Source organism: Scaptodrosophila lebanonensis, unplaced genomic scaffold, assembly GCF_003285725.1.
Source record: "Scaptodrosophila lebanonensis strain 11010-0011.00,11010-0021.00 unplaced genomic scaffold, SlebRS2 tig00001412-arrow-pilon, whole genome shotgun sequence".
NCBI classification, from domain to species: domain Eukaryota; kingdom Metazoa; phylum Arthropoda; class Insecta; order Diptera; family Drosophilidae; genus Scaptodrosophila; species Scaptodrosophila lebanonensis.
Genome location: NW_022060739.1, coordinates 9,519,639 through 9,539,327, shown reverse-complemented (window position 1 = coordinate 9,539,327; position 19,689 = coordinate 9,519,639). Strand labels below are relative to the sequence as shown.

The 19,689-nt window shown below is 37.6% G+C and overlaps 2 protein-coding genes across 2 annotated transcripts; both read right to left on the bottom strand.

Annotated features, from left to right (window-relative positions):
• Positions 1–10,090: 10,090 nt before the first annotated feature.
• On the bottom strand, positions 10,091–14,487 carry LOC115631328 (protein I'm not dead yet-like). The gene is made up of 11 exons (XM_030528048.1): positions 14,483–14,487; positions 13,207–13,339; positions 13,006–13,122; positions 12,767–12,915; positions 12,585–12,699; positions 12,459–12,517; positions 12,255–12,380; positions 11,861–12,190; positions 11,607–11,797; positions 10,184–10,382; positions 10,091–10,124 (listed from the first exon to the last, which is right to left on the bottom strand). The coding sequence occupies exons 1-11, from the start codon at positions 14,485–14,487 to the stop codon at positions 10,091–10,093; spliced, it is 1,458 nt and encodes a 485-aa protein (XP_030383908.1).
• LOC115631414 lies at positions 14,410–15,606 on the bottom strand. The gene is made up of 2 exons (XM_030528140.1): positions 15,587–15,606; positions 14,410–15,493 (listed from the first exon to the last, which is right to left on the bottom strand). Exon 2 carries the CDS (start codon positions 15,441–15,443, stop codon positions 14,769–14,771), a length of 675 nt encoding a protein of 224 aa, XP_030384000.1. The 5' UTR covers positions 15,444–15,493; positions 15,587–15,606; the 3' UTR covers positions 14,410–14,768.
• Positions 15,607–19,689: the final 4,083 nt, after the last annotated feature.

Genomic DNA, 19,689 nt, shown 5'->3' with positions numbered 1-19,689 from the left:
AGCAACGAAAAAGTTTTCCGATAGTCGAAAACTTAAATGGCAATGATGGCAATGAGTTCGTCTCAACTTTTCTCACAGTCTGCTGCGTGTGTTGTTTAGCTAACTGCATCTCTCCCTTCCCGCCCCTCCCACCTTCCTCTGTCTCTCTTTCCTACTTTATACCACTCTTACTCTCCTGTGCTGTTACGCATCCTTTTGTTTGAGTTTCAGTTGCGTGTGTGAAATCTAAAGAGCCCTAAGCCAAAAAACTTTTCCACCATCAATTTGCTGCAGTTTTTAAACATTTCTATTTCTATTTATTCCTTCTTATTGTGTATCGTGTGCTGGCTTTAGTCGTTGCTATTTGTAATGGCGGCCGGTCTTAATGTTCTAGTCTCGCATTGAAGTCAAACTGGGTTTTATTTTTGAACACATAACATGCTTTTTTCGTAATATTACAAATATAAATGTTCATTAGTTTAATTAATACATTTTGTATTTCATTTCCGGTTTTGCTCACACAATGGACATAAAAAAAGGTAAGTGCCGTTTAATTTATTGTCAACAACTTTCCATTATTTTACACAATTAAGGCAGCAATACTTGCTAACCAATACAAACAATTTAAGGCAGTCTCATATAAACAACATTCTGACCTGTAATGATGACTTCCTGTTCGGCTTTTGCTCTTCTTCCTGGAATGTTCAACGACACCCTACCTTAATTAGTAAACTTATGGGCTCAGCTCTGTTTTTTGAGCAATTTTGTAAATTGCTTTTTCTCTGCAGCTGGCCCTTATTTTTAGTTGCCAGCTTGACGCCTCCCCAAGCATTCAAATTAAAAATTTGAGCGCAAAATTTCGCGAAATTCAATGAGTACTTTGGTTTATTGTTGTTGTTGTTGTTGGTCCTTTAATTATAGTTTGTTCCACTTTTCATTTTTTGCTCACTCGCTGTTGTTTGCCTGCCATTCTGCCAATCCAGTTGCCTGGTGCTGCTGCCTGGTTGCTGCCTTTGATTGGCATTGACGGCTCCGGCAATTTGGCGACTGCCTTTCATGGTTTCCTTTGCTTCTACCATTGTTTTCTTACGGCAATCAATTATTTGTTTTTGTGCTGTTTTAATGGAAACTTTTGCATTCTTTGAGACTGTCAGCAGTGAAGTGGGTTACAAGAGAAAGTATGCTGGTTTGAGAGCAGCAGCAGGCAGAAGTGTAATTATTTAGAGGAGTGCCAAAATTAAATTACTTATAAATATGTATAAGATATCGATCTCTCGTGAATTGTTTGTTGTTTATTTGGGTAGCGCAAGAACTCTAAAGTATTGTTTGTTTACTAACAATTTTTAACTAAGATCACAAAAATTGATTAACATATATTGTAGTTTAAGGATTCAGAGTCTAGCTTTTAAATAACTCAATAAATAATTTAATTTAGTTGAATGGCAAATTAGATTACATTATCTTTTGTACTCATATATATACAAGTATTCAAAAATGTGTTTACTTACGCATTTAAACATATTATAGAAGATATCTGTACATATATTGTAATTTAAGGATCGAGAGTATAGCTTTATATAATCTTCAATTTAGTAATTAATTCAGTGGCACATATGGATAGACAATTTGATTACACTATCTTTTATACATATATTGAAAAATGTGCTTACTTACGCATTTAAACATATTACAGAAGCTCTATAGTACATTGATTTTATTCTTCAGATAATCATTAGAAATGTATTCAATTAATACGGAATACGGAATATGTTTTTCTTAATGGCCTGACTGTAGCCAATAGATATGAAATTCCATTGCGTTTCTATTATAATTATAGTGAGAAATGTATTTCAAAAAGCTATATTAATATAGATGGTATGGAAATTTACAATCTTTTATATATTATTCTTAATAGATAGATTAAATACTCGTCTTCAATAACCTAGTTAGTTATTAAGCCCCTTCAGTTACCGTTCTGGTCTTCAACAATCTAGTTAATTATTTAATAGACAGTAACTAACTTATTTGTAATATTTATGCAATTTAGAAATAAATGTAATTCAAATGAAATCATAAAACGAGATGATCTTTTTGAATTCGAATTTTTAGTAAAAGGTGGCTATTAGTATATTTAATTCGATTTATTAATAAATAACAACCAAAGCGTACGTTCACACAACTCTTCATGGCCTTTTACGTCTTGTTGTTAATTACTAAAGCCATATGAAATGTTCTCTTGCTTTCAATTAGTAGGTTTAATTTAATTTCTGCATCAGACATGTTGGTTGCACATACAAGTAGTTTGCTTTTCCATAGCCACAACAAAGTCCAAACACTGGTCTATACAATAGAGTCGAACATTTAAAGTTCAGAACAACTATGTCGAGATGTCTGACATCTATACGCAGCCGCAGAGTACAGGTAAACAAACTTTAATAAAATTGACTTTGTGCTTGCCTGCCAGACGACCGGACAGATCTTGGCTTTCACCTTGCCAGCAGCAAAGTTTCCGCATATTTTCTTATTTGACTTTATAGTCTGCATCGTTTGCATTTACTTGCCTGGATGGCTCTATTTTGCTAACAATTTTTTCTCCTTCTCCTTCTTCTGCTTCATCATCAGCACAATTGAAAATTATGCGCATGCTGCAATTGTTTGCCAAATAGTTGGCTTTAAGTTTGCCGTTTGCTGTTTGCTTTTTGCCGCTGCTTGTTGCTAGTTGCTGTCGGCAGCTAACTAAGCGGCAAGCAAATGCCACAAAGCATTTATCATAATAAGGAAGCTGATAGTAGCAGGTCGTTTGGGAAATTCCTTCATTAGAGAAGCACTGGGAGATGCGGCTCTGTTAAAGATCTGCCTGCTCTTCTGGCATACTTCTCTGGTTGCCCTCTCCAGTTGTCTCTCTGGTTGCCTGGCAGCCACGCAGGCACTCAATGTAATTGAGAAGCACTTAAGAAATATGTGCCTCATTAGTTTCATACAGAAACGGTAAGCTCGAAAGCAGGCAAGCAACCAACATGTATTGCAGTCTTAGTGTCGCCTGAAAAGTTTGCCAGGAACATGCTCCCACACAGGCACACACACAGACACACACAGCCACTTATTCATACCAATACTAGTGGCTGGTTGTATCAGAGAACTGTGCGCTTGAATGATTTCTTTGGCGTGAAACAAAATTGGCACGCGCGCTCACACACACACACACACACACACACACACACTCACTCACACACACAAACCTACGCGTACATCAAGGATAAGCGAAAGTGAGCGAGTTGATTGGTGATTGCTGAACGGGTAGCTGTCGGAGCAGAGTAAATGCTGGTTTGCAAGGAGTGCACAACCTTGTAGGTTGGAGATGTTGTTGTTGTTGTTGCTGTTGTTGTTTTTATTACACGGTTAGATATCCATCTAGTGTTTATATGTCGCTACGTGCTGTTCGACTTTTGCTGCTGCCTTCTGCTCTCTATCCTTCCGTCTGTTTGCCTGTTTTTTGGCTCTAAGTTGGCACAAGTTTTGTTACGTGCCTCGCCAATTTTTGTGCTTGAAACAGACGACAGCAAGAAATATTGTGTACACTAGGCGGCAAAAGTTTTCCAATGCAAGAAATGTAAAAAAAATATATGCAAATTTTAGAATGACATATAACTTTCTATTTGGCTGCCTACTCTTGCAACAATACGGGTGAAATTCGTCTGCTTTTGCAAAAAATTTAGTTTTTTAAATAAGTGTTCATCAGAATTAAATTCCAAAAGCTAGCATATATATTTTTTATATTTTGTTGTGATTATGCAACTTCTTTTTCAATTGAGAAGCAGAAGAAAAGATGAAACTATAATTAAGGGTGAAAGCAGTCTCTACGCTTGATAATTAATTTATGTAGAAACAGAACACCAAGGAAAGTCCTGCTACTAGCCAATTGCAATTAATAAGCAGGGAGGCAATAGTAGCTTTGTGCTTGCCTCATGAACAATAATCAGTATTTACTGCAAAATGTTGTCTACCTTTGAAGGCATTTTTCTCTCCTTCTTCATTTTAAATACACAGAACTCTTATTGAAGGTGCATTGCGTAACATTGCGCTTAGAGATGCGACAGAAGTGGTCGAGTTTCGATTACATGGCGTATACGTAACGCATTTGTGTTGCAACCATGTTACGGCAGATATTGCTGTTGACGCTGTCGCCTTGTGGCGCCTGCCACTCACTCAGAGCGTTATACTTTGTACAAGTCGATGTGCTCGTTATTAGCTGCAACAAGTAACAAACTGAACATACACACACATAACCACTTAGGTCTGTTGAACGCTTTATAATTTTATTTAAAACTGCGCCGCACATGCCCTGTACCTGAGTTGGTTTCCTGAAATGTCTAACTCATATTTTGTATGTCTGCCTCTGGCTATGTTTGCTTGCTTTCTTGCCATTCGAGGCGTTCTCAATTTTCATCGATGGCTAAAATATTTCTTGCCAGTGTAGTTGTAGCAATGGAAAAATGTTGCACAGTGTGTGTGAGAGTGTGTGTGTGTGTGTGGCAGCTGGTGATATGTTTGAAATTGAAACTGTCGTGTGTGGGGGAGGGGGGGGAGGTGTGTGAATGTGTGCGTTTGTCTTGTTTGCCGTAACGGGCACATTTTTGTTTCATCTGACAGCTGACTCTCTCCCTCTCCCAGCTGTCGTCCTTTCTCACTCACTCCCTTCTCTGTTGTATTTGAAAACTGTTTTCTATTTCCATATCAAATCTGAAATACAGCAACAATTTTGCCTCCTTTTAATTTTACGGTTAGCTTTGTTTGGATTTTTCGGTAATGGAGAGCAAAGGTAATGTTGCTTAGCAATAATTGTTAGACTTTATGCGGGAATATTGTTTCAAATTAATGATAAAATGTTGCTGAAAAGGACCACGAATTTATTTACAGCTGTTTTCATGTGACATTATTTAGGCAACGGTTTTGTCTGATTCGGGTAAAAAGTTGTTTGAACAAAGGTGCGTCCGGACGTCCCGAGTAGACCGTTTTTAATGGCTATCCATAGCAGGGTGGGGAGCCTATCATATCCTCTAATTTCGTGACTTTTTTGTTTGTCGGGTAACGCCGTTATTATGAATATTTAATTAATGTTGTTCTGTTTTAATTTAGTTAGTTTTTAAGCGAAACTAATTGGATGTTGAATATTGTTTGTTCGCTGTCAGAGCAAATGAGTGATAAATGACGCTAAAAAATACATATGAGCACCTAAGTGGTCCAAAAAGATCACCACATTATGAAGTCATCAGTGTTTGAACAAATTTACGTAAAATTAGATTCCCAATGAAAAATTAAAATCTCCAAAAGTATTGCATCAGAAATCCTCAGCAGAATGTATGTGTAAATAAATGTATGCGGCCTTACTGTTAAGAGTTAATTCAACATATTTAATTGTTTCTATTTCTTATCTTTTAAACTCAGCTTGTACTATATATTAGAGCTAAAATTTAAACGTAAGCTTTTTAAGCTATTTTTCTGCAATACTAAAATTTATAAGAACTTATTTTATTGCTGCTTAACTAAGCTTAGGCCTAGGTTTATGGTCCCTACCCATAATATATTCAATTATTTGACAAATACTATTTGCCAACCTAAAGATAAACAGATGATAAATAATGCTGTTTAAGCTGCCCTTTATACTTTAAAGTTATAAAAATTGGAGAAAAAAATACATGAATCTGTAAGTAAAATAAATATAAATGAACAAAATTAATATTAATATTAAGGTGAAAAAAAGAATGAAAAACATATAGAATAGTTTAAAAATCATTACAAATTGACAAATGTGAGTTGGCAAGAAGAAGGTGGTCAGAAGCAGCGATTCGTTTGATAAAGTTCACAGTCTACTTTAAACGGCTCTACAAGTATTCATTATATTGATCGATAAGCCGGTAGTACAATACATCTGACATACATATATTTTGCTTAGATATTAGATATTTGCTGAAACACTAAAAGCGAAGAAAATTAATTTCGTAGACTCAATTGGGAGCGAAAGTTTAAAATGCTAAGCATTTGCCATCTATTTGAAGTTCCTTTTTTATAAATTGCAGTCCTTTTGTGTACTTATATTGTAGGTAAATACTTGTACTATCTAAAGATAAGCAGCCTCATGCCCCTTGACAGCATTTCACTTCCTTTATCTACTTAGCGCCATAGCGCCACGTAAATGACCAAACACCAGCGAAAAGCAACGACGCATAAAACGCGCATTAGCAAACTATTAGTCAAATCCCAGGAGCATCGTTTGCCACAGCACTGTCCGAGGCAGCCAAGCTGCCAAATAACAGGCGGCAGCAATTTCTTCTCCTGACAACGTCAGCTGCCGCCATTTGCAATGTAATTTGTGACGCCTAATAAAATGCCAAATGCGCAACAAAATAAATAAATATATATTTATACACACTACATATATAAATATGTATGTATATATATAAATAAAAATATGCATAAATTATAAGGCATGCAACATGGCTCACAGCACACAGCATACATAAAGCAGAAGAAGCTCAAAGTGTGAAAAATTACGTATACGCCCCCGCCACGCCACAAACGACAATGCGTGGCTGACATGCCCAATGACAATTACCATGGCAAGGAGCCGCAACCGCAGTTACCAACAACAGCAGCGTATAATCCCAGGAATGTTATGCGCTGCTTTGGCTTAAGGCGACGATGACGACAGCAGCCACCACAACAAGAACAGCAACAACAACAGCGACAATAGCAACAGTAACAACAACATTAGCAAAGCAGCGTATAATTTCATTTGCTTTTAATTTTCACTTACAAACTTTCAGCGTTGACGCGCGGAAGCTTAATCTTGTTGTCGCACTCGCATTTGTCGAGTCCTGATAAATGCATTAGTATGTGTGTCTGTGTGTGTGTGTGTGTGTGTGAAGGCGACAAACATAGCAAGAGCTAAAGAAAATGTGAAGCATGTCTGCAAACATATTCGTAGGTGACAGGAATCCGGAAGCAATTGTTGTCGCCTTCTATTTAACTTCTAGCACTTGTACGAGTAAGTCTGTTATAAGCGACTTTTTAAATCTAATTGATTAGATTTATTAAATCAGCTCTTCACCAGCTTTTCTGTATGCAATATGAAATAAAAGCATTACTCAAACGAATGCTGTATGCTGGCTGATTATATTGTTGAGGCATCTGAACGTGAACTGAAATGACAAATATTTATAAAAAAAAAACATATGCTTTTACTACTTGTTTATTTATAATTAACATTTATACTTTTTACGGTTATTAAATAAATTTTGAAACATTAGAAAGAAAGAATTTTCATAATCAATTAGTCAAAACAACATTTTTGAAAATTAGGAAACTACAATATTTGAAGACTTTTTCAGTCTTATAAGCTATACGTGTAGTTCAATGAGCTGGCAGAAATTCCACAATATGTGTTTGTTCCTGGATAGGTACTAGGTGGGAATCAACATTTATGATATAAGCATAATTCAAAATTTTTAAAAATGATTATATACTTTAATAATTATCCAATAGCACAGATCTTAAAAAAAGATAAAAGACTTACCAATTTCAGCTGTGTTTTCCTTTTTGTAATAGATTTTTATTTCTAAATATCTTAGTCCGTGGCGCTTAACTAAAAAGCCATAGGATATTTTCCTTATTCAAGGAATTTATAGTAGGTGCTCCCTACTGCGATAAGAGTAGCTCTACCTTCCAAATGATCTTTCAGTTCTGTCGTCGTGAAGTTTCAGGGCTTTCCCTACGGTGGACTGTACCTCCTTTATGATCCTTGAGTTCTCTCGTCTTTACTAAACGGAATGTGGATTGCTTTGTTTAAATACAAAATTTTCCTGTTTGTTCAGGAACTTTTTATCCAATAATGTTTTAAAATTAATAAAGAAACATTAAGAGATTGGGGAATAAATAACTGCTAATGGTATAATCGTATGCTACAAATTATCTGCCAAAGTCAATTCCAATTCGTATTATTAAATGCACCTTCGAATTTCTCGTACTACTTCTTCCTTATTATTAACCTGTTTTTATGGCACCTTTCAGAAAACATATTTCTTGTTTGTAAATCTAACCGAATAGTTCTCATGTGTAACCGTTTCGTAATGTTCACTGGGTTGCTGCTTATAATAAAAAATTTAGCACATAGAATTATGTTACATTCTGGTTGCCACACGCTTGTGGCGCATTGGAGAGCGAGTGAAAAAATCTGCTGCTTGCTTTCTTGGCAACAGGCGAGCAGCAAAGGCAAAAGGAAAAAAAGTAGCTGATTGTGCAGTTATATATGCTTGAAGCTTATACATAGTACTTGTAGTTGTTGTTTTGTTTATTGCTGCTGCTGTTTTTTATTGCACTTGCTGGCACTTGATGTTGCTTTGGTTGCTGTTATTGCTGTTGTACGATGTATGTATGTGTGTGTGTATGTATGTGTGTGTGTGTGTCATAACTTTGCTTGTTGTTTACGCTGTTCGTTTGTTTGCATGGCGCGTTTGTTTGTTTAGTCATTTTGGTTGTTTATTTTGTCATAATTTTTTTCTTTGCACTGTTGATTTTTTTTTCTTGTTTTTTGTGTGTGCTTCGTGCTTTCTGTTGTTGTTCTGGTTGTCGTTGTTATTGTCGCGGTCTGGCATTGTTTTCCCATGCGCACTGATTGAAATTAAGCGCATTTTGAAGTGCCCCATTTCGTAGTGCTGAACTCTGTTTAGCTCTCTGTAGCTCAAGTGGCGGCATCTGTGTGGCTTTTGTGGCTGCTGTGGCTTTTGCATTCAATTACGCCAAAACAGCCAACTAACTATTTAACAAGTGCCCCCTTTTGTGTTTAATATTTTAATGTGTGTATTTTAAGAGCTTTCCGGCTAACATAGCAGTATCAGGAAGTCAACCGCGAATGCTACATTTTCGTTAATAAATTCGATTTACTTTCGCTTTAAACTGAATTTGCTCTGAAAACTGTGCTTTCTTCTGTTAGTGTTTCTAATTTGTATTTTGAACTTGATATTGAAGCTTTAGATATATTAGGTCTTCAAATAATATCGTTATCGATGCTTTCGTGATTATAAGTTGATATATCGCTTCTTTCGTTATTTATAAACTAATTAGTCGTACTTCCATTTTCAAGAAACGGAAATACTCTAACTAAATCGAAAAAAGGTGGCAAAGGGCATTTCCCCAGCACTTTCTTAATGTTTATAATAGACTTTCTGCCGAGTCATTAACTGAAGCATTACTAGTCCTTTTAAACTATTAAGTTAGACCAAAAATTCTTAAATGCTCATAGAAAGCTGGACTGCTTTTCCCTTAACAAATAATTCACTTTTTCTGCATGTGAAACCTCAAAAGTGAAATTAAATTTCAAAGAAGCATGTCAGCATGCATTTAGTGGCCCAACACAGAGACTCTATGTTCATGTTCATTCTCTACAAAACGCAAAAGTTTATTTGATTCATAAACACAAGCAATTCATTAATCTCTTTCTAATTAAAAGAGAATGTGTGAAGTGGTTGAACAAAATTAACCAATTCATTACATTTTATTCAAAATTGCACAGCTATATACATACATACTACTTATAGTTTTGGTTTGAGTTTTATGAGTTTTTGGCTGCTAATTATTGGCAAACATTTGAGCGCATGTGCGGTATTCCAAATATGCACTGCGGCAGAGAGAATGCCATCAAAAATGCCTTGTTATTATGCGTATTTGTAATCAATATGAAGTGCTAATTTTGTGCTCTAGTTGGCAGTCAGTGCGTTGGCAGCTCATGCGGCCGCCCATGTGGGAAATGTGCCATATTCGGGCACCACATAGAAGGCTAAAGTTTGCGAGGCAATGAAAATCACAAACAGGCTGATCAGTGTGGGTCCAATGCCGGCAATGAACTGAAAATTGAAATGCGAGCCAAATTACCAAAAACGAAGAAGAAAAAAAAACAACTCCCTTAAACAAATTGATTCGAAATTGAACAAGTCTCGTTAAAACATAATTACCATATCCTTGCTGCGTATATTGGCTGAGGCAGCGGCTAATGCGTTCGGTGGCGTGCTGATCGGAAACAGAAATGCCATATTCAGAGCCAAACAAACCGGCAAAGTCAAATACAACGGATGTACGTGCGCTGTGATGGACTACAAATTGACCAAAATGGGTTAGCAAATTAGCAAACGGGCCTATGGAATCAGCATGCATTACAATTTCCATTAGAATCGGTATGATAATGTTGCACATGGCTATATTCGATGAGAACGCTGTCAGCATCAGTGCAATGCAGATGCAGAAGAACTGCAGCACGCAGGGCGGCACGAACTGGAGAGCGGAAAAGGAGGCGCCCACTAGAGCGGCAAAGCCAGATGCCTTGATACCCTCGGCCAGGGCCAAGCCACCACCTGTCGCAGGCAAAAAGATGCAAATGTACAATTTTTAATTGATAGCAGGGCAGTAATTGGTAATTCTGCTCAATAATAGTAAACGCAATATTACAGAGCTTTAGTTTCTCGATATATACTTTTTTTAAAAGCTAGCTCTTACAGTAACTTAAATTTTGTAGCAGGAGCTGCCCATTATTTTTAATACTCAGAGCTGTCAGCTAGATAGAATTTGGTCGCCAAATATTTGAAACATATGTAAGTTCTTGTTAATTTAAAACTTCAACTAATACACGCGTCATATTAATTCTCTAATAAGTTAAAAATATGCCTTCAGTTTAAACAGAATCTAGAATGCGCTCAAAATAAGGCATAATTCAAAGTTAAGGAGCTTTTCTCTGCGAAAATGCGATTTAAAAAGCGACTAAAGGCGCATATTTCAGTTTTTAGTACCTCGGCTTGCCGCGGACAAATTTAAATTTGGTTGCAAAAGGAAATTATAAAAAGTTTTAAAATCTGAATAATTTTTGACAGCGACTGTAATTATTATTTTATGAGTTTTTTTTTCTCAAAAATAATTATTATTAGTTAAGTTGTAAAGTAGAACTCAAAATACATCATTAAATTTTATGAGAATGAAAATAAATTAAAATTTTTAATTGATGGCAGGGCAGTAATTGAAGTTTTGCTCAAGTAAAGTAAGAGCTAGTTCTTACAGTAATTTAAATTTTATGCGTTTAGCTTAAATTGAATATAAAATGCGCTCAAAATTAGGTATATCTCTTAAGTTAAGGTGTTTTCACTTCTACCAGGCAATTTAAAATGCTTTTAGCACAAAAAACTCCAACTAAGAATATAACATATTTCTGTTTTAGAAACTTAATTACAACTAATCCTTTTAGTGCGGCTCGAAGCTGCAGAATTTTTTTTTGGTTGCAAAAGAAAATTCTAAATTATAGAAAGTCTTAAACTCTGAATAGTCTTTGAAAAGATCGCCTTAAACGGATCCAATAAGTGGTTAAAATGCATAAAGACTTAATTGATTGTATTTTAAATAGCCTTGTTATTCCTTTTTATAGAAATACGTAGAAAACAAGATTTGAACAATATTTTTGAAACTACATCTATACGAGTAGTTTTAGTTTTTGGACAGCTATCGCAATCCAATTAAAAGGAATACTTGCAAAACAACTAGGCTTCCTTTAACTGAAATATAATACTGGAACAATTGAAACGCATATATACCTGTAAGCAGCAGCAAGCCCCAGTGATTGTTGGCGTTCAGGAACTGCCAGGTGAGTAGCGCTGGCGTAGTGCATAGCTCCTCCAATCCCAACACGCGCCCACAGGTCAAATTTCGGAAGAATTTATAGTTGACGGGCAGCATAAAGAGCAGCACAACAATGGCAATGACCGGGAAAGAGTCCTTGACCATGCTGCGACCAAATAACGTTGCATAGAAAAAGGAAACTAAGTGAAATAGATGTCGTCCGGCTTACTTGTGCTGGAACAGCTGCGACCAGCCGCCATAGCTGCCCGGATGACGCGTGACCAGAAAGATAATCATGGCCAGAAAGAGCGTGGCCACCTGCAGCTCGTGGCAACTAATGGGTCCCAGTTCCTTGAGTCGCTTGTGCAGCACACATGCGGTCACATGCTCGTACTGGGCGCTCTCCCGCACTTGCCTCGCCTGTTTGCTGTCCGGCTTGAAAAGGCCAAAGTGCAGCCATTGCAGATAGAGATAGATGCACGCGATGATGAACAACATGGTGGGCATGCTGAATAGGGCGAAGGTCAGGAAGTTGAGGTCGTGCGAGTGTGGAAAGCGACTGAAAAATCGAAAGCCATTCAAAATTCAACTCGACTCCAATCCTATTAGATTCGAGTACTTACGCATCGTATACACCCTTAAAGCTGATATTTGTGCCGGTGCCGACGAGCGTGGCACAGCCCCCCACAGAAGCTGCAAATGCCACGCCCAAATAGTAGGAGATCACAATTTTCGATGGCTTGGGAAAGCTAAGCGAACATACAGAGAGAGACTGATTATTTTATTATAAAGTCATAATAATTATAGTCCCCCATTTAACAGCTCACCCATTAGCATGTGTGCCATCATTCATATTCTTCTCCTCCATCATCTCCAGCATATTTTCCTAAAAAGGAAAACACATTATTGCTGAAATTTAATAATATTTGAGAGCTTTTGAGAAGCAGACATACACTGGCCATTTCATTAAGCAGAGCTTTGACAACCGGGCACATCATCGAGGTGGCTGCAGAATTTGATAGCCACATCGAAATGAACATGGTTACCAGCATCAGGCTGAAATGCAATCTAAAAATGAAAACGTGTGATGGCAATGCACAAAATGAGTAAAAAATATCTTTAGACTGGAGCTCACTTTCTCGGACTGCAGCCCACACAGAGGATGACCCAAAGGGCGACGCGTTTGTGTAAATTGCAATACTCAATGGCCAGCGCTATAACCAAACTGCCAAAGAATAATACCAATGAGTTTGAAAAATAAACACGACACACATGCTCCGAATCCTGCAAACGAAAAAATGGAATACGATAGAAGATAGACTAGACATATGCTTTTGCGTGTTGTTGTTGTAGTTGTTGTTTTTATGAGCGCACCAAAATGCCCATTATTGGAAATAAAACAATCGGCAGCAATGAGGTCACATAGAGGGGCATCGCCTCAGTAATCCAGAGTATAGACATAAGGAACAGGACATAAGCGCAGCGATATTCCTGAAATGAAACGAGCTCCAGTTGAAATGTGACGCTCAAACGTGCGCTAAGTGTGTGTGAGTGTGTGTGAGGATGTGAGCTTACCAGCGCCGGCTCTAGGAACAACAAAGGCAGCAAAGCCAGTGGTGTTAGGAACATGACCAGACCAGCCCAATGAAATAGCAAAAAAAGTCGCAAGCGCTGACAAAGCGTCAGAGACGCCTTCTTCTCGGGCACACTGAAGAAGGATGAAGAGAGTTACAGGTTTTATGAGTTCTAGGTGCCTAGATTGTTTGCATTTATGTGTTTGTGTTTTAAAATCGCTTTTCACCTCCCTGTGTTCCTGTGCTTCCAACAATTGAAGCTGAACATATAGAAAGAAATGAACATAAACCTATTAAAGAAAGTATAAAGATCCGAACTACTTTACTTTTTGATATACGAGCATATGTCTTTACGTTTGATGAGAACTATTCATATTTATTTTTCTGGACACTATAATGCTTTTCAATTCTCGCATCTGCTATACAAAAAGTAAATAGTTCCTTTAAAATTGATGCCAAGGGAATTTTCGTTCAAATCAGACGCACATGCTTTTTCCAATATGAAGAGTTTTCCATCTTATACCTTATTGATAAACTTATTAAAAAGTGTTGTGATAGAACTGATAACAAAAAAAGTTATCTTGAAACTATAATTAGGAAGACTGGGAAGAAAGGCGTTTTGTTTTTTTTTTATTTTCTATTAAGAAGCAAATATTTGTTGAATCTTTTATGTCTAGCTTTTGAAAAAGGCTGAGCTTTCAATCACATAGAAAAACAAAGCAACGACGAAGTATTCTCCATAGAAGCTACACTTCATTTGGGATCAGTTAAATCTTTGGTTACAGAGTAGGTATTTAAATGAAATTGTAGCTACAATACAAAAAACAATTAATAGAAATGCGAAATGTCTTTTAAATTCACTCTAACTTTAAAGCATAAAAATAATTTCAAAAAAATGGTATACACATACTTTAATTGTATTTAACTAAATCCATGAGAAGAAGCAGTGGACTTCACAGTCCTTTTTATATATATAAAAAAAAAATAAACAAGAACAAGCACTGGCGGATTTTATGACACTATAGATTTAAGCTCAAATGCACATTAGCCATTCTCCTTATATTCGAGTATTTGGTGAATCCCATCAAGCTGGAAGTTTTTATGTTTGCACACAAATGGGAAAATTTTGTTTCAGGGCCAACACACTCGAGTTAAACGACGACACACGGCTGAGCACAAGTGGAGTGGGGAAGGAAATTTGTGATTTATAAGTTTATATGTTTTTTATTTCGATATTGCAATTCTTGTGTGCATAAACGTTGTATTTTCGTTTGTACCTCATTTTGGCCAATAACACTTCAGGTTTAAGACGGCACGTCCAGAGTGGTCTAAGCGTCAGGTCCAACTGCAGACGATGGGAGCGACTAGATATTGGGTACGCGCCCGAGCCTGGCTACGTTTATACAACTGTGTTAAGTGCGCCAATTGCCGGAACATAACCATAAGCAGCAGTCTACAAAATCACACACGCACACACATACACACACAAACGATAAGGCTGGCAGCCAGCCAGCCAGCCAGCCAGCCAGCCAGCCAGCCAGGCATTCACTCTACTCGTCGTACTTAGCTGGCCGTATTATTTACAAAATTCCAGTGGCGCAATAATTCCGGATTACGCATACGCACGGGTATCTTTGGTCGACGCAACGACTTGATTTCCGGTTGCGTTAAATCCGCTTGAATGCTCACATCGCACATCACCGTCGGCTTCTTGACAAAGTTCAGAGTGCTTTGGAAACGTCGCCGGTCCAGACCATAGAATTTTCCCCTTCCCACGCAGCTGGGTGCGCCGCTGTCGCGCAGAAAGAGCTCCGAAATGACGCTCTTATTGGTGGCTATCTGCTTGGGCTGAATGTACTGATCCGCAAACATAATCTCGTACTTGAGCAACATTTCGTATTTCTTTAGCAGATCCACCTCAAGCTCCGTGATGCTCGTCACGCCCAGATGTTCGCGTGTCCTGCGATCGAAGCAATGCAGCTTGCGTTGAGTTTTGTGCCTACGCGTTGGCGTAATCAGAAGGAGGACTTGGTTCAGCTGCTTCCTGCCGGTTAACTCGTGCAGTATGGTTTCGAGCAGTCCAATGGCCGAGCTTTTATTTGTGGATTCGGTGAAGCGTGGCGATATCACACGCTTCTCGATGGTATCATTCGAACCGAAATTGCTAACCCATCGGCCCAGCGCAACGAGATTTTGACTTTGGCGCATGCTTTTAGCGCTCCTCTCCCAGTCCGCCATTGTGGGCACAATTTTGTGTATGAGATTGGCCAAAATTGATAAAACTACAACTATATATTTATGGATGATAGATAGAAAAGAAAGGAAATAAATGCGACAAAAGTGTCAAAAAATGCTCACGACAAAAATTTTGTTATACCTACCTCTGTACTGTAGATGTTCCACACGATAAATCTATTCAAATACAGCTTTCTCAAATGAAATTCGAAATAAGCAAATGATTATAGAATCTGGATTGCTTTATTTTCATACAAATTTGTGGCTTGGTATTTTGGCGATACAAGTTGTTAGCTAAATACTATAAATATTTATGTGGTGGTTGATATTGGTGTACTTTGGAATAACTTCTATTTAGAAGTGAAAAATATTTTCACACTTTCCGATCTTAGCTTGATAGCCAAGATAGTCTTTTGCTCAATTCCTTGAATCGCTTTCGAAATGGGTTTTCAACTTGAAATATCACTTATTTATAATTTTTAGTTATTTATATTTGTGTCAACAAACATTGCCTGTCGCCATGGGAAAAATATATATAATATATTTAAAAAAAACTAGATATTTTCACACTTTCCGATTTTAGCTTGATAGCCAAGATAGTCTTTGGCTCAATTTCTTCAATCACTTTCGAAATGGTTTTTCAACTTGAAATATTACTTATTTATAATTTTTAGTTATTTATATTTGTGTCAACAAACATAAAAATTATAAAAAAACTTCATAAGTTAGGAAAGCCTGAGTAGGCGAAATTTAATCAAATTACAATAATATCTAATAAAGGTCTCCACACCGGAGGGGAGTCAATAGATCTACCAATATGAAAGAAAAACTCAACAGAGAGAAGCTTAGAAATTAATTAAAAGCTAGTTTAAAATAGAAGCAAAGAGAGAGAAAAAGAGATGCTTTTATTAAGGGAAGAGACAAATTCGTTGAGATCAGATGAAAATATTCAGAAATAAATCCGAAAAGTACAGTTGTACATCTATTAAGAAGAAGGAGCAGATAATTAAGATTAAAAATTGTTCTGTAAGGAACTGAGAAATTAAGAGGACCTCTTGATTGTTATGAACCTATTTTGTACAACTTAGTATAAAGATGGAGCAGCATTTAATATAACTATTTGGGCAGATGCATTCTGTCTATGTCTGATAAAGCATAAACATGTCCCAAGCCCAACAACTGATTGTAAGTTGCAGACACAGATTGTCACCAAGTGTTTAATAAAAGCAGATTGCTTTGTGCGCCTTCCGTTTAGTTGATGGTTAGGCTTCAAAATGTTATGTCATGCCTTTGCCGAGCACAGTTCATGCCATGCCAGGATATACATTGGCTCCAATGCTGTCTTCCTGGATTGGTTAAATGCGACGGCGTTGTCGAAGGAGGAGCGCTGGAGGCGGCAGCAGTCGTGCTGGCATCGCTTAATTATACTAAACCAAATCGATGAGGAGTATTACATTAGAAAGTACATCAAGTTAAGAACACAATAGTTAGTTAACTAGTTTGTATTGTTATAATGAATTGCATAAGTTTTGCAAACAAACGAGTATACACGCCTGCTTGATTCATGCGGCTGACTAAGTCGCTTGTTATTTTGCGCAAGGCACGTATTATATTTGAGGAATAGGCTTAATCATATATAGTACATACTAGGAATCAAGGCACTATAAAGCAATGCAGCTCTATTCAAATTGGCTTCATTTGCGAGCTACAGCTTGCCATGAATCGTTCCTCTGTCATTTTTATCGAATACATTGAAGATCTCATTGCTTTGGAGCGTCTGTCCAGCTGCTGCCAACGGGGCAGTGGGGAAGGGGAGCTTTATCTAGCAAAGGCTGTTGGTGCCTGGATTTGTGACTCGCTGCCCCGATCGACTAGCTGTGTCGGCTGTATATGGGAAAAGCAATACTGCGAGGCATATCTGAGGCAGCAGAGAGCTCAAATTCTGGAGCAGGCGCGAAAAAATGCGGCAACAAAATGGACATTTCGCGGCTGGATGTACTACATAAGAAAACTAATAGGGCGAGTGAGAAATCTGTTACGAAAGTCTTTAGACAAGTGGGGCAAAATGAAATGAAAGTATGTGAATAAATAAATAAATGATATTCGTTTTTAAAGAAAACTTCATTACTGACCCTTTTAAGGCCTTAAATCCTAAATCAAAGATGAACTGATTTTATTATTGAACATGATGTTTTTTTTATACAATATTAGCGTTTCCGGCTTGCTTTGCTGCGATACTGAATTGTAATGCTTTCTAATCTTTCCGACGCCACAACTTTTCCAATACCTCCTTTACATTTTTTGGCTTCGATTAGATCCTTGATTATAAGTAGTTGAGTACCCACTGTCTTCCACCTTTCGTCGTCTGTACAAAGGATGTCCATCGTCCCCTGTTGGTGTTTCTGGGATCAGACATGGATGCTCTTTCGCGTATTTGTCGAAGCCTCGACTTCCGTTCTTGTTTCGTTTTGATGGCTCTAGATGTGGATGCCCTTTCCCGCATTTATCAAAGCCGCAACTCCCATTCTTGTTCCATTTCTATGGCTCTAGGCGAAGAAGCCCTTTCGGAAAGCTGCATTTTTTGAATTCGATTTTACAATTTTATTTATTTACAAATGAAATACTGAGAAACAAAGTAAAAAGTGACTGGGAAACATATTAAAATGAGCAGAAATAAGCCAGAAAACGATGGTTGATTGCGTGGACGAATCGCCAGGAAACTTCACAGGATTACCCATTGGACTATTTTGAATATTGCCACAAAATTTGATCAACATTGGTTGAGCGGAACATACATACATACTTCCATTTTTATATATATAGAGTGTTACTTAGATCTCCACTATTTTCTATCTTCTACATCTACTTTCTCTCCCTGCAGCTCCCCTTTAATATACATTAAATATATATCTCCATCTCCTATCTCTCATTTGGTATTGACCATATTTATTTTAAACAGACCCTCTCTATAATGCAGCTTAAAATCCCACTGATGTCAGCATGTCTACAAAACGGCTGCTTTTAATCCACTTTCGAGCTTATCAGTTATGGGAGCACAGTTAACCCCAGAACAAAACCATAATTTCCATTGACATTCATGGCCAATGAAATCGTTAACCTAATTGCCATCTGCAACATTTCAACGCAACTAATGGCTTATGGCCCTCGGACATTTGGTAAATGTCACTCTTTCCAGGCATACACGTACACGTATTCAAAACGCTGGCACAGCTTTTGGAAAATTAAATAAATGAATTTATAACGCAAATGCTATCGCTGACTCGGCGAAAACAAAAAACAAGCACATGCTTACAAGTCAATCTGGTGGCCAACTAATGAAAACGTTTAGCGATAGCTAGAGGGAGGGGGGGAGGAGGGAGGAAGGCGTTGTAACTTCATTAGGCGCGATTGGACGATATATCATCAAAGAAGTCGAGCGCCGAAAATAAGAAATATCTTTAAAATGCAGCGAAGGCGTCGCTCTCGCTTTCTGACTGGCGGCCTAACATTTTTTCGAAACATAATCAATACCAAAAATTCGGGTAGCAACATAAATAAAGGGATATGCGGGTGAGTGCAGATATCGCTGAACATGGCAGAGGAATTTATTAGCCATCAGGCAACAAAAAAAAAAAAAAAAAAAAAACAGAACAAGAAGAAGACAAGTCAATGGTAGAAAAATGATAAAAATAAATAAGAGTCTGTTAAGTTCGGTCAAGCATGGCAAGCGTAAACAGTTCAAGGACTCGAGCGCCCAACTGGCAACCGCATGATATATTTTCCTGGGGGCTGTCTCAGCCAACCACCACCCCAACACCCCCAACCTGCAGGGCTACGACTCCGACTCCTTGGGCCGAATGGAAGGTGCCCTTTTATTGGGGCTACGTGCAAGTGCGCAAACAAATTTACATGACATTGAACTGTTTTGGATGCTTACCTTACCTTAACTTTACCTGTACCTTTACCTTTGCCTTTGCCGCAGTTTGAAAAGCATTATTGCAAGATTGATGAAAGTGTAACAGCAGCGCCCACTCAATAACTGACAGACCGACTGGATATCTTACCGACTTTTATGTCGAATGTATACATATATAAGTATGTATATATGTATGTATATAAGTATATCGCCCAGCTAGCATGCTTAGTAAGATAAATGACTTCGTTTTTCACTTCTTTTTCTTCAGTTCAGCTCAGCTCAGCTCAGCTCTGTTGAGCTCCTCCTCCTGCTCCTTGGCCAGTTGTTGGCCAA